The sequence below is a fragment of the Rhinopithecus bieti genome, unplaced genomic scaffold (genome assembly GCF_001698545.2).
Source record: "Rhinopithecus bieti isolate Rb0 unplaced genomic scaffold, ASM169854v2 scaffold_21531, whole genome shotgun sequence".
In the NCBI taxonomy this organism is placed as follows: domain Eukaryota; kingdom Metazoa; phylum Chordata; class Mammalia; order Primates; family Cercopithecidae; genus Rhinopithecus; species Rhinopithecus bieti.
The window spans coordinates 265,049-280,643 of record NW_016810386.1 but is presented as its reverse complement, the minus strand read 5'-3'; the positions used below and the strand labels follow the sequence as shown (position 1 = coordinate 280,643).

Here is a 15,595-nt window from a genome sequence, read left to right as displayed (position 1 = left end):
TAAAATACAAAATTAGCCGGGCGCGGTGGCTCAAGCCTGTAATCCCAGCACTTTGGGAGGCCGAGACGGGCGGATCACGAGGTCAGGAGATCGAGACCATCCTGGCTAACACGGTGAAACCCCGTCTCTACTAAAACTATAAAAAAACTAGCCGGGCGACGTGGCGGCGCCTGTAGTCCCAGCAACCCGGGAGGCTGAGACAGGAGAATGGCGTGAACCCGGGAGGCGGAGCTTGCAGTGAGCTGAGATCCGGCCACAGCACTCCAGCCTGGGTGACAGAGCGAGACTCCGTCTCAAAAAAAAAAAAAAAAAAAAAAAAAAAAATTGATAACATCCCCAGAACTCTAGTTGTTGGGATGTAGTATCCTTAATTTGATCAGGAAATCATATGGTTGTTCTTAAATTATTAAGTTGGCAGAATTTGTGTGGTTTCATAATGATACTTGTAAGACGATATTTTAATGGAAATACTTTAGACTATATCTTTTGTTCTTTTTGCTGCTGTTGTTGTGTAAGACTTAAATCTATCCCTTTTAAAACAGAAAAATAAAAGGAGTATACGGATTTGGTATATCCATCCATTAACTTTCATTTTCAGCTTGGACATTTAGTATCCATTTACATTATTTATTTTGTTCATACCTGACGGCTTTTCTCTTGAATTTTGGGGTGAGGCTAGGGGAAGATAGCCATGTTAGCATTTATTTAATTTGCTGGAAACTAAAAGAGGATCGTTGCTGATTCTTTAATAAAATGGTTACATTTGTCTGATAAGATGTACCATTAGTAATGTCTGGTTAATACTTGATTTGTGCTCAGGAAATGTTTGTTTTGTAGAAATTATTTGGAAGAACACATTGTCATTGGATTTTGACAATTGCCAGATATTGGTGGGGCTCCATGAATGTTATCACACACACAAAGTGCCAGAGCATTACTAAGTGTCAGATGTGGGCATGAGTGTACTCACATTTGCTCCCCTACCTATGTTCATTATCATTTCTCCACAGGATGCTGGAGGTCAGCAGATTGGCTTCTTGCTAGGAAGCTGTGGTATTGCCTTAGCTCTTACCAGTGAAGTTTGTCTAAAAGGACTGCCAAAAACCCAGAATGGAGAAATTGTACAGTTTAAAGGTTAGTAATATTGTACCTGAATTATCAGTTAAAAGTTAAAACTGAGTGCTTTAATTAGCTTTTTAATTCAGTAATAGCTAGGTACTTTACATATAGGTTCTATTTAGTTCTCATATTCTTATGAAGTAGGTACCACTATTATCCCCATTTTACAAGTAGGAAACTGAGAAACAGAGAGGTTAAATAACTTGCCCAAAGTCACAGCTAATGAATGGCCGAGCAGCAATTTGAACCCAAATCTGTCTGATTCCACAGCCCACACCCTTAACCTTTATGCCGATGGTTGGAAAAAGCTACCACTCTGTACATTAAAGCTAAATGCTACATGTAGAGACAGAGGATAGACCACTAACCTCAGTGGACTTCCACTGCCAAATGGACCTCCCAGTTGTTGAGGTAATGTCAAGGCCTGGAATTAGCATGTGGAACGATTGTACTTTTGAAAGAAGGTATAATTGTCTGGTGATTTCCCACTAAAACTAATAAAACTAAGTATCTTATTGATTATAACATGATCTTAATTTGGTCTCTTGATATTAAAAATGACCAGTTCAGTGTGAATTCCTTCCCTGATGGCTTAGGTAATTCAGTTTTCACTTTGGGTTTGATTTAGGTTGGCCCCGGCTCAAATGGGTTGTAACAGATTCCAAGTACCTTTCAAAGCCCCCAAAAGACTGGCAGCCACACATCTCACCTGCTGGGACAGAACCGGCGTACATTGAGGTAAGTCCTAAGATGTAAAATACGCTTTCAGGCTTTTCCTTTGGCTTCGCTTGCTGCCTTTCAAAATATAAAACTAAATTTTTGCAATGTTAATGTTAGAAGATCCTCCTGCTGTGTGACATTTCCATCTTTTGGCTTGTAAAGTGCCTTGTAGTAGATCTTCTATCTTAATTATTTTGATCATAAATATACATCCAAGAAAATGACAGCAAAAAAAATGATTCTTCATGTAAGAAAGTTACAGAAGACTTTAGGGAAGTACAAACGTTTAGGAAATGATGTACTGGCAGAGAAATTTCTCTGCTGCTTATTTAGAGAGGTTGGGGATAAGAGAATGGAGAAATGAGAAGGGAAAATAGCTCTGCTTAAAAAAACAGATTAGTAGATGAAAGATAAAGAGCAAGAAGAAACAAATGGCTGGAAGGTTTGATATTGAGGTTGGTGTAGGAATGCAGTTGGCAACATGATCCCATTGAAGGATTAAGCAAATCCAAGTGCACACCAGGCACCAGGCTGAATGCTTTAAGTGCATTTTCTCATTTAGTCCTCACAAGTACCCTGTGAGGTTTGGATTATTATTAAACTTGCTTTATAGATGAGGAGATTAAGACTTAAAAGAACTTCAGTAACTGACCAAAGGCCACATGACTCAAAAATGGCAGAGGTAGACTCAGAGTCAGGTCTAACTCGAAAAGCTGTAGCCTTCACCACTCTGCATCCTGCCTGAGACGTATGCTCACTAATTGTTAAGTTAATGAACAGGCAAATCAATAAAAATTTTTTTCAAGATTTGGGGGAAAATCATCTAACATTGAACACCGTGATGATAACAAGTAGAGAGAACTTAAATAATTTTGGCTATAGAAAAGAGAGGCTGGGAGAATGAGTTCATGTCATTTGCAGAGACATAGATGAAGCTGGAAGCCATCATTCTCAGCAAACTAACACAGGAACAGAAAACCAAACACCGCATGTTCTCACTCATAAGTGGGAGTTGAACAATAGGAACACATGGACACAGGGAGGGGAACATCACACACTGGGGCTTGTCAAGGGGTTGGGGGCAAAGGGAGGGAGATTATTAGGACAAATACCTAATGCATGCGGGTCTTAAAACCTAGACAACGAGTTGATAGGTGCAGCAAACCACCATAGCACACATAACTATGTAACTTATCTGCACGTTCTGCACATGTATCCCAGAACTTAAAATTAAAAAAAAATAAAAAAGTAGAAAAGAGAGGCTGGGACAAGACACAGTGGTTCACACCTGTAATCCTGGCACTTTTGGAGGCTGAGGTGGGTGCTCCTGAGGTCGGGAGTTCGAGACCATACTGGCCAACATAGTGAAACTCCGTCTCTACTAAAAATAAAAAAAATTAGCTGGGCATGATGGCGCAAGTCTGTAGTCCCAGCTGCTTGGGAGACTGAGGCGGGAGGATCACTTGAACCCAGGATGTGGAGGTTGCAGTGAGCTGAGGTCACACCACTGAACTAGAGAGACTGGATGCAATGGTTCACATCTGTCTATAATCCCAGCACTTTGGAAGGCTAAATAAGAGGACTGCAAAGAAAAGGAATAGAGTGACCAGTAGCTCTGAGAGGTGATGGGGTATTATTGGATGCAAGGATGATTGTTTTTAAAGATGGAAGAGATCTGAGTATCTTTAAAAGACAGACAGATAGGCCAGGTAAGATGGGTCATGCCTTTAATCCCAGTACTTTGGGAGGCTGAGGCAGGTGGATTGCTTGAGCTCAGGAGTTCAAGACTAGCCTGAGTAACATAGTAAGACCCTGTCTCTACAAAAAGTAAAAAATTAACTGGGCCTGGTGGTATGCACCTGTAGTCCCAGCTACTCAGAGTCTAAGATGGGAGGATCACTTGAGCCCAGGAGGTTGAGACGACAGTGAGCTGTGTTCATGCCACTGCACCCTATCCTGGATGACACAGCATGATTCTGTCGCACAGAAAAAAAGACAAGCAATTAAAAATACCAAATTTAGTGATCAACTCTCAATCTATGTTATGTCTCAGTGATGACATGGTTCATCACTCGGTCCTCTTCAAAACTCCGGTCACTGGCTTCTTGGACTCCTCTCTCAGTTCCTCTGCCTCGTTAGCCATTCCTTCAGTCATCTTTATTGGTTCTTCCTAAAGGTGGAGGGTCCTTCATTGTATGGCTCTTGCTTAGCTCTCTGGCCTTAATAGAACTACTACCCTCTGTCTTTCTAGGTGCCTGTTATTTTGAATTAACTTGCAGTTCTTACTTGGGATCCTCCTATTGCCCACAGTACTCTACTAGTGAGTTTAAAGCATCTCTGGGTAATAGGGAGTTATTAAAGGATTGTCAACAGGAGAGTGACAACAATGAATTTATTATAAGAAGTTATATCTGGATTGGTTGGGTTAAGAAATGAAATAAGGGCTGGGCGCAGTGGCTCATCCCTATTATCCTAACACTTTGGGAGGCTTAGGCAGGCGGATCACTTGCGCTCAGGAGTTCGAGACCAGCCTGGGCAACATGGTGAAACTCTGTCTCTACAAAAAAATGCAAAAATTAGCCAGGTGTGGTGGCACATGCCTGTAGTCCCAGCTACTTGGGAGGCTGAGCCTGGGAGCTCAAGGCTGCAGTGAGCCATGATCTTATCACTGCATTCCAGCCTGAGTGAGACTCTGTCTCAAAAAGAAAAAAAAGGAGACCAGCTTTAGTTATTCAGGTGAGCTCAAGCTTATGGTAGAGAGCAGAGAGCAAAGTAGATTGAGCTTCAGACAGTAAGGAAATAGAGCAGGCAGGGCTTAGTTGCTGATGCTGGAGAGGGAGAAGGCAAGACAGACTCAGGTTTCTCACTTAGGCAACTTGGATTGATGGCAGCATCCTTCCCTAAGATAGAAAATACAACAGGAAGAGTTTCCATGGGCAGGGACTGGGGTAAAGACAGCAGTGATGGATATATGGGTTTCCCAGGATTATTAGACATTCCAGGGGATTAGTTGACTCTGTCAGTCTGGATCTCTCTGGAGGAGAGGCCTGCGTTGAAGATAGAGAACTCGCAGTTACTAGGAATGCAGTAACCTACTGGAATAAAGTGAAAAGAGATGAGGAAGGAGAGCAGAACTCTCAGGGAACAGCACATTGAAGAGATGGGCGGAAAACGTGGAGGAGCAATGGCAGAGAGACAGACACACAAAGACAGACTAGAAAAGAGGAGTATCAAAAAAGCCAAGGAAGGAGAAAACATCAAGAAGGAGAGTAGTCAAATTTTGCAGAAAGGTTTGATAAGGTATGCAAAATGTCCTTTCCATTTAACCATTAAAAAATTGGGGCTGGTCCCAAGGTAGTGAATTATCTCCGTTGATTGTTCACAGTCAGGTACAGATCAAACTCCTGTTCTACTCTTTTTCCCCTTCTCATTATTGCCCTTGGCAAGACTTAACTTTTTTTTAAAGTTGAACTGGGCACAGTGACATACACCTATAGTTCCAGCTACTTAGGAGGCTGAACTGGGAGGATTGCTTGAGCCCAGGAGTTCCAATCCAGCCTGGGCAACATGGTGAGACTCCATCTCTTAAAAGAAAGAAAGAAAGGAAAGTTGATAGTCCTGGTAAAAAGCAACTTGAATGGAACATTAAGGGTAAAAGCAAAATTATAGTTGAACGATTTGGAGGAGCAAGTAGGCCATTCGTTTCTAGTTCTTCCTTACAAAATTGGGTGCTTCTAATACACAGAGACCGCATCTTACATACCTTTCACTCTTCAGTGCTGTGCTTGACTTGTATTTATTTGATACTGTGTTTCTATTAATTTAGCTCCAATCATTTGTTTGTTTTAGCTTTTGAGCAACCACTTCACACTGATGACTGTTAAACTTTGAAGTCTTTTACACACGTACTTTTGTTGAGCTTTGTCATCCTCCAATCCTATCTTTGTGTGATTTGAGTTTGAGACCCAAGTACATTGCCTTAAATATTCATATTAAACATGTTAAATTCAGCCCATTATGATGGTTTTTCTGGCTTTCGTTTTTGGATTCTAGTTTTGTCATTTGAAATAACCCGTTTTATTGTGTTTCTTATGTTTCTGTTTTTGTTTTCTAGTACAAAACAAGCAAAGAAGGGAGTGTAATGGGAGTTACAGTGTCCCGGCTTGCAATGTTGTCTCACTGCCAAGCTCTGTCGCAGGCCTGCAATTATTCTGAAGGTCAGACCTCATCCCATGACTGCCTTCATTGTTACCTTCAGAGATGTGTGACTGTGAGCACAATGCTCAGTGACTGGACCTCATTTAATGACCAAATTCAGAGTGAAGTGTCCCAAGACACAGTCTTGGCTTGCTTTTGTTTTCTTCTTTCTCAAAAATATGCTGTAGTTTAAAGGAACCAACATTCTGGCAAACCAAAATGTAAAGCATAATTTCTAGAGTACAGCAATAGAAAACCCTAATTAAATTCATGTTTTTAGTAGCTGTGGAATGTCAGGTATCTCCATCTTCCCCTGCCTATGTAGTGGGCTACCAGCTATATATTTGGAGTCAAAGAAATTCAGCTACCAAAAAGCATAAATTAAAACACAAAAATGTATTCAATATTTTTGAAGTTTAGATAGGTTAATATATATTGCAGAAACCACTATTTGCCTCAGAATGTTCTTTGCAATATTAATTTTTTTAGTGTTTTCCCTTTGTAAAATGAAACAGTAAATGGTCATGATGTATTTTTTAGCCAGACAACAATGTTGTTCTATCATGAAATTATATATGTATATATATAATGGAAGCAATCAAAAAGCCCTTAAATAAGGATTGATTAGGTTATAATCCATCCAGGCCAGGCATCGTGGCTCACGCCTGTAATCCCAACACTTCAGGAGGCTGAGGCGGATGGATCACTTGAGGTCAAGAGTTCAAGACCAGCCTGGCCAACATGGTGAAACTCCATCTCTACTAAAAAGAACAAAATTGAGCCAGGTGTAGTGGCTTGTGCCTGTAATCCCAGCTACTTGGAAGGCTGAGGCAGGAGAGTCACTTGCACCCTGGAGGCAGAGGTTGCAGTGTGCCGAAATCATGCCTCTGTACTCTAGCCTGGGTGACAGAGCAAGACTCTGTCTCAAAAAAAAAAAAAAAAAAAAAAGGTAATAATACATTCATATAATGGCTGGGGCATTTATTTTTGAATATTAAAGATATGGAGAAATTGTTTCAATATATCATTAAGTAGGAACAAGTTAGATACCAAGTTTTGCATACATATAGATTACATATAGATAGATATCTAACATATCTATCTATATGTAAATATGCCTAGAAGTATATGTGTGTGTATAGATAGAATGTTTAGAGATATATATGTATATACACCAACTTTTTTTTTTAGGAAGTATCTTTTAGGAAATTTAAATTATATTTGTCAAACTTCCAGAGTTTCTAAAATAAGCATGTATTCTCTACATAATTAGGAAAAAAATACCTCTTGGAAGAAATGCCTAAGTCACAAGACGTTTCTAACTCCTTGTCTCTGTTGTAACCACATTACCCTATGAGTAGTCCTCTACCCGTTTTCAGGAGACCCTCAAAAGCCCCTGAGAATTTAGTCATTTCTCTAAAAACATGAAATCAGGCTGGCCGCTGTGGCTCACGCCTGTAATCCCAGCACATTGGGAGGCCGAAGCAGGAGGATCACTTGAGGTCAGGAGTTCAAGACCAGCCTGACCAACATGGTGAAACTCTCTCTCTACTAAAAATACAAAATTAGCCATGCATGCTGGTGTATGCCTGTAATCCCAGCTATTTAGGAGGCTAAGGCAGGAGAATTGCTCGAACCTGGGAGACAGAGGTTGCAGTGAGCTGAGATCGCGTCACTGCACTCCAGCCTGGGTGACAGAGGCAAGACTCCATCTAAAAGAAAAAACAAACAGACAAACATCACATCAGTTTATGAGAGGCAAGTGACATGATTTTGCTACTTAACACTAAACATGATTTCTTTGTCTTCCTGTTTTTTCTATTTTAGGGGAAATAATAGTAAATGTCTTAGACTTTAAGAAGGATGCTGGGCTGTGGCACGGCATGTTTGCGGTAAGCTACTCATATTTAAGGCCCTTAGTATAAATTGTGCTTGAGATAAGGCCAGCATGCTGTGTAACTGGAGCATCTCTCAGTGCTTGTTTGAAATTTAAGTCCCCTAAAGGTCAATAATATTTTCCAGAGGCTATAGAATGTTTTGAATGACTGCCATGCATAAGCTGCATGCTTTAACTGAAGAAGAGTAACAAGGTAGATGGGAATTCTTCCCATCAGAGAGGAACAGGTAGCATACTATGGGTGTTAGACAAAAAAGGTGACTTCCTTCCAGGTCTGGGCTTCAAGGCAGTTTTTATGGAAGAAGTGACAGCTGAGTTGGACTTTGAAAAATAGGTAAGCTTTGGACATACAGAAATTTTTGTAAGGGGATATAGAGGTAGAGAGAGGGGACACTTCAAGTGGCAAAACTACCGTATGTAACATGCCATATAGGTGGAGAGAGAAAAAAAATACAGGGTTACCTGAATTGTAAAGGACCTCAGAGAGCATCTAGTCCCACTTACTTGATACTGCAGGAGCTGGAAAAGCATGGGAAATGAATCGTGAGGGAAGAGGAGGTGGATCCCTTTTCACCCAGAACCCTCAGAATCTTTGTTATGTTTACTTTCTAGCTGTTTTCTGAAAGCTTTCCCATTTTCTTCTTTATCAGAAGTTAAAAATCCTTTTGAGGAGTTAAGAAGAATCTCTTCTCTGTGATACCAAGTGCAAGATAGGGACATGTGTGAAGAATTAGTTATAAACACCAGTCTTTTCCCGAAACCAAAAGTTTCTCACCAGAGCTAGAAACTTGGAGAGAGAAAATAGTGTCTTGCAGTGGTATCTTGGTTTCTTTGGGCAAATTAGAGAGTGAGCAAAATGGCTAATCTAAATATGAAGGCTTGGTTATTCTACCAGGCTGGGTCTCTTTGGGGACAGGGTGTCAGGTATGCTTGATTGGAGTGGCAGGAGAGCCCCTAAATGGCATGACCCCTCAACACCTTCAGCTTTAGCTAGCAAAAAAAAATTAACAGGTGTAGGCAGGACATCCCGTAAGAAACAGGGACATTTTGATTTCTTGCTTTGTGATGCCCACCTACCCCTTTGTGGCATGTGGCAAGTACGAACATGATAAAAGCATTAAGTGGGTTGGAGGGCAGTTTGGCAGAGTCTGTTAACATTTTAAAAGCATATACTACAGCTGGGCACTGTGACTCAGGCCTGTAATCCCAGCACTTTGGGAGTCTTAGGCAGGCGAATTACCTGAGGTCAGCAGTTCAAGACCAGCCTGGCCAACATGGTGAAATCCCGACTATACTAACAATACAAAAAGTAACTGGATGTGGTGGTGCATGACTGTAATCCCTGCTACTCGGGAGGCTGTGCAGGAGAATTGTTTGAACCCAGGAGGTGGAGGTTGCAGTGAGCCGAGATCGCACCACTATACTCCAGCCTGGGCAACAGAGCAAGACTCTGTCTCAGATAAATAAATACATACATACATACATACATACATACATACATACGTACATGCACACAGCAGTCTCTCCCTCCCTCCCTCTCTCTCTCTCTCTCTCTCTCTCTCTCTCTCTCTCTCTCTCTCTCACATATCAGTATAGGGAAATACTTGCATAAGCCCAGAGAAAGAATTATATAGATCTCTTGTACTGATATGCATAGATTTAGCTCTAAAACAATTTAAATGAAAAAAGCAAGTTTTATATATATATATAATATGATGCCTTTTATGCTTAAAAATACTTGTGTGTTTCTATGGGAACAAATGTCTATGAAAATGCATTGAAAAAAGATTGGAAGGGTATCTGTCAAATTTGTAACTGATTATCTCTGACGAGGAGAGGAGGGAACCAGGTTGGAGGGTAGGTGTTAAAGGAACTTCAATCTTATATTTAATATTTAAGATTGTTTTCAAAGAGCATGTATTTGAGTATTACTTGTATAATTAAAATTGCTAACAAAATATCAGCTCAATTTTAAAATACTAAGTATGTATTTTGTATTGATTACTTTTCTTCTTTCTTTGTTTTTCAGAATGTAATGAATAAGATGCACACAATTAGCGTACCCTACTCTGTTATGAAAACCTGTCCTCTCTCTTGGGTCCAAAGAGTACATGCTCACAAAGGTAGTCACCCACAGCATCTGAGCTTTAATTATGTGACTGTTTGAATTAAGATTTCAGGGATTTCAGAGAATTTCAAATTGCCCTTGTTAGAAACATTTCTATGCCCCTGTGCCTTAACTGTAGAGCTCAGTTACTACAGAATTAGGTACCTTGCCCGTTCATCTCACTGTTTTCCTGTCTTAAGCATTGAGATGAATTTTTTCCAAATGCGAGCTTTGAATTAGATTTGAGTGTCTTGGTGTTCACAATTTCCTTGGCTGGGATACTGTGCCCTGCCTAGAGGGTCTCAGTGAACAAACAATTGTAGCTCCAGTCAATTGTCTAAATGTGATAATTTCTGCCTCTGAGCTATTGGCACAATCTCTTTGAAACCTTTTTTATTTTCTCCAAGCAAATATCGTGATTCCCCAAATAAGTAAAAATGTCTTTATTATGGTATATTACATATGTACCAAATTTATTTTGTATGTTAACTTTATCCCTTTTGAATTTATAGCCAAGGTAGCTTTAGTAAAATGTCGGGACTTGCACTGGGCTATGATGGCACATCGGGACCAAAGAGATGTGAGCTTGAGTTCCCTCCGAATGTTAATTGTGACTGATGGAGCTAACCCCTGTGAGTATTTCTGCATTGTGGGTCTGGGAATATTCTGTGTTTTGATAGATTAGGGTTTTTTGCCCTGTACTAAGATGTAATTCACATACTGAAAAACTCAACTCATTTAAGGTGTGTAATTCAGTGGTTTTGGTATATTCACGAGTTGTGCAACCATCATTACAGTCTTAAGTTTAGAACATTTTCATCACCCAAAAAGAAACCACATACCCATTATCAGTCACTCCCCATTTTCCCCTGCCCCAGCCCTAGATGACTGCTAATCGATTGCCTGTCTCCCTGGATTTGCCTCTTCTGAACATTTCTTGTAAATGCAGTCATACAGTATGTGGTCTTTGTGATGGGCTTCTTTTAGCATGTTTTTCAGCGTTCATCCATGTTGTAGAATCTGTCAGTACTTCTGCATTCCTTGTTACTACCAAGAAATCGTCCATTGTATAGTTATACCACATTGTATTTACTCATTCATCTTTTGATGGATCTATAAGCTTTTAAACCATTTTTTTTGGCTCATTCATGTATAACCTCTTTCTGTCATGTAACTGGGTATTCCTGTGTTACCTGCTTTCCTCTACAAGCCCGCAAATCCTGATCCTTCACACAGTAGAATCAGGTAGAGCACTACACTGTTTGCCATAATGGACTTTTGTCCGTAGTCACATTGATCCTCATAGTCTAAAACACAAACATAGGCTTGACCTTAATATCATATAGAAGGTGGAGCTAAGCCAATATTAAATTGCACTGCCTATGACAGTTCCTCAGGAAGAGTTGCTAAATTATAAACTGGCTGCATATTGCCTGCAGTGTTATCTCTGATACTGATTTGTCAGTTTCATAGGAGCACCCTTATTCCAAGGTGTAACTTTAAATAGTGTCAGTAACCTTTTATGGACTGGATGAGCATTAATTTGTCCTTGACATATGTCAAACCATCTCACAGGGACAGTAAAATATTTGTGTGGAATTAACAATATATAATATGGGTTCTCATGAGAAATAAGTATGTCAGCTTTCTCAGCTTTCTATTCTTTACTATTTTCCTGCAGTAATGAAAATCACAATTTCAGCTTCAGGTTGATCTGTTCCAACTCCTTAGGGTCCGTGTCATCCTGTGATGCCTTCCTGAGTCTGTTCCAAAGCCATGGACTGAAGCCTGAGGCCATCTGTCCGTGCGCCACGTCTGCTGAAGCCATGACTGTAGCAATCCGCAGGTACTGTTCAGGATGTCAGATGCTCTTGATGTATGTTACAACTTGGATGAAATGTACAGTATTTACCAGGAGATGACAAAGGGGTGTTAACTAATTTTCTGAGTAGTTTCAAGCATCTCATTTTTCCCACTCTTGCTTAAAGTGTATGTAGTAAACTGAAAACTTTAGTATAATTTTGTATTTGTGAATTAGCTCTTTTTCTGTGCCATTTTGCTCTTCGGAATCCATAGCACCTTAGATTAGAAATAGACTGTTCTTGTTGTAGCTTAAGTGTGGGTAGTGTATCTATAGTATACTCAAGACCATTATGTAAGTATCAGTGAATGTGTGTGTGTGTGTATATAGATAGACTTTTTTTTTTTTTTTTTAGATAGGGTCTCTCTTTGTCACCCAGGCTGGAAGTGCAGTGGCATAATGATGGCTCACTGCAGCCTCGACCTCTTGGGCTCAAACAGTCCTCCTGCCTCAACTTCCTGAGTAGCTAGGACTACAGGCATGTACCACCAAGCCTGGCTAATTTTTAAATGTTTTTGTAGAGATAGGTTCTTGTTATGTTGCCCAGGCTGGTCTCAAATTACTGGCTTTGAGCAGTCCTCCTTCCTTGGCCTTCCAAAGTGCTGGGGTTGCAAGCATGAGCCACCGAGCCTGGCCCAGTACGCAATACTTGATGATGATGATAATAAATGACCGTGTTGCTGGTTTATGTGTTTACTACACTGCACTTTTTTTAAATTTAATTTTTTAGAAATGGGGTCTTCCTCTGTTATCCAGGCTGGAGCACAGTGACATGATCATAGAATGATTCATTGTAGCCTCAACCTCCCAGACTCAGATGGTTCTCCCACCTTAGCCTCCCAAGTAGCTGGGACTACAGGCATGTGCCATCATACCCAGCTAAGTTTTGTACTTTTTGTAGAAATGGGGTCCCACTATGTTGCCCAAGCTGGTCTTGAACTCCTGGCCTCAAGCAATCCTCCTGCCTCAGTGGTTGCTGGGATCATAGGTGTGAGACACCACACCCAGCTCTAATTTGGCATATTTTCGGGGGAGAAAATGGAGAATTTTTTTGGTATTGCAGCCAGAGGAAATTTGTCTTCCTACGTATTTGTATTTTTCTCTTGATGTTATTTCATTCACCAAACTTGATGGGTTTTTCTTTTCAGGCCTGGAGTTCCAGGAGCCCCTTTGCCAGGAAGAGCCATTCTCTCAATGAATGGATTGAGCTATGGGGTAATACGGGTCAATACTGAAGATAAAAATTCAGCACTGACAGTCCAGGATGTGGGGCATGTAATGCCTGGTGGTGAGTTGTGAGGAGCACCATTTGGTTTTTCATAAAGATTTGTCATCAGAGATAATAGAGCCTGATAAAATACAGAATCTCAAACCAGGATTCCTTAATTCAGTACTTAACTCATTTAATTTCTCAGAGCCTCTCTAATAGTTAAGTCATCATAATTATGCCGACCTTCCTGCAGTATTGTATGACTTACCAATTGTGAATGCTTCAGGTCCACTTCTTTACCTGGAAGGCCAAATACTAGAAATGGTAAAGTTACCTGGTTTTCACTGTGATTGCCAAGCCATTGGGACTGACAGAAAATAAGAGCATACTGCTTCCATGAGTGTTTTGAGTTTGACGTGCCTAAGGTTAACACCTCATTCATCTAACCTGTTTATTTGGGCTTTGCATTTATCTTTAATATGTCACTGTCTATACAAGCTTTACATTTCAAATATACTTATGTAGTTTCAGGTTTATGTTTAGCATTCCTGTTTGGTATTTTTACTTAATGCCACTCAGTAAAGGCAAGACTTTCTTGGGTTCACAGGATGGAGTTGTTATTTTACAAAGGTTTTCTAGAATCTTTGTCCCTTAACCTGTATTTTCTGTACGTTAGGGATGATGTGCATTGTGAAACCAGATGGACCTCCCCAGCTCTGCAAAACAGATGAAATTGGAGAAATCTGTGTTAGCTCCAGAACTGGAGGCATGATGTACTTTGGGCTTGCCGGTGTGACAAAAAATACATTTGAGGTACATGATATTAACATTTCACAGGGAAAATGTTTGGTGAGGTCAGAATGTTATGAGGGCAGATCCCCTGGTTGATGGGACATAGCATAACATGTGGTTGAGAGTGTGTACTCTAGAGCTAGACTTGCCTAAGTTCAAATTCTGACTCTGCCAGTCACTAGGTGACTTTGGGTGAGTTGGTTAACCTCTCTGTGCCCCAATTTCCTTATCTTTAAAATATGAGTAATAATTGTATCTATGTCATAGGATTGTTGTGAGCACTAGTTGAGTTAATGTTTTATAAAGTGCTTAGAAAGAGCATCTGGCATATAGGAAGTGCTGTTGTGTATCTGTTAGATTTTTTAAAAGGGTAAGATGAGCTGGGCATGGTAACTCATGCCTGTAATCCCAACACCTTTGGAGGCTGAAGCAGAAGGATTGCTGAGGCCAGGAGTTTGAAACCAGCCTAGGCAACGTAGCAAGATCCCATCTCTACCAAAAAATTTAAAAAATTAGCCAGGCATGGTGGTGCATGGGTGTGGTCCCAGCTACTCAAAAGGCTGATGCAGGAGGATCCCTTGAGCCCAGGAATTCAAGGCTGCAGTGAGCTATGATCATGCCACTGCATTCCAGCTTAGGGGACAGAGCAAGACCCTGTCTCAAAAACACGCGCATGCACACACACACACACACAAAGAAAAACAAAAAAAAAAAAAAAAAAAAAAAAAACGATAAGAGGCCTCACAAAAATTCAGTCTGGTGAATTTACCATGGTTTGAGCTTTGTAAATTCAAATTTAATTTCAAGAGTAAACTCCAATTATGCTCAGTTACTAATTAAAAATGAAGACTGTCCTTTCACAGGAGTCAGGTTGCTCATATTATTCAGTCTTTCAGTCAGACAAATATTTTTTGAGCACCTTTTATGTGTCTGGTAATGTTCCAGATGCTTGGGGTTCATCAGAAAACAAAACAAAGCTCCTTGTGGAGCTCATGTTCTTGTGGGACCAGCACATTCTAGCTAAACTAGCACATGGTTTTCCTGCAGGCATTTCTGCATGCGAAGCCAGGGTGTAATGGAAACTTTGCCTAGTGAACCTGGAAGTCAGAACAGGGGCGGTTAATTGTCTACATTTAATAATTGGAAGTAACCTGTCTCAGGATACACTTTAGGGACCAGAGAAATTCACCATGCCAGGCGTGGGCATTCATAAGCTCTTCAAGCATGCGTTTACTGCCGGTCTCTTGCTTTACTTTCCTAGGTGATTGATTTACCTCCCTTGAACATGTATATACATTTAACTAATTTAAATCTCACCCTATTTATCTCTGTCACCCAGGCTGGAATACAGTGGCTCAATCATAGCTCACTGCAGCCTTCAACTCCTGGCCTCAGATGATCCTCTCATCTTGACCTCCCAAAGTGCAAGAATTACAGGCATGAGCCATTGTGTCTGTAATTTTTCTTCATGGACTTTTCCTTACTATAAACAAGAGCCTCAAGCAGTGTTTGAAGATACTGATAATATTTTATTTCATTACCTTTCCTATGAGGCAGTTCCCTAGCCAGAATTCTCAGACTTAATACCAAACTGCTAGGCCTATAGTGATGAAGAAAATTTGAAATCTGCAGTGTAAATTTAGTGATAGTGAAGTAGAATAAAAATCCTACCAGAAAAGGACAAAGCTAGTA

At 40.4% G+C, this 15,595-nt stretch overlaps 1 protein-coding gene across 4 annotated transcripts in view; it reads left to right on the top strand.

Annotated features, from left to right (window-relative positions):
- The window catches only part of DIP2B (DIP2 acetate--CoA ligase B (putative)), a 266,458-nt gene that overhangs the window by 199,965 nt on the left and 50,898 nt on the right, over positions 1–15,595 (top strand). For all 4 annotated transcript variants that reach the window (XM_017891753.1, XM_017891752.1, XM_017891751.1 and 1 more), the window contains 9 exons: positions 1,011–1,134; positions 1,748–1,857; positions 5,954–6,056; positions 7,864–7,928; positions 9,963–10,056; positions 10,553–10,672; positions 11,772–11,886; positions 13,050–13,189; positions 13,788–13,924. In XM_017891753.1, coding sequence (XP_017747242.1) covers positions 1,011–1,134; positions 1,748–1,857; positions 5,954–6,056; positions 7,864–7,928; positions 9,963–10,056; positions 10,553–10,672; positions 11,772–11,886; positions 13,050–13,189; positions 13,788–13,924 — 1,008 coding nt within the window. The remainder of the gene's footprint in view (positions 1–1,010; positions 1,135–1,747; positions 1,858–5,953; positions 6,057–7,863; positions 7,929–9,962; positions 10,057–10,552; positions 10,673–11,771; positions 11,887–13,049; positions 13,190–13,787; positions 13,925–15,595) is intronic.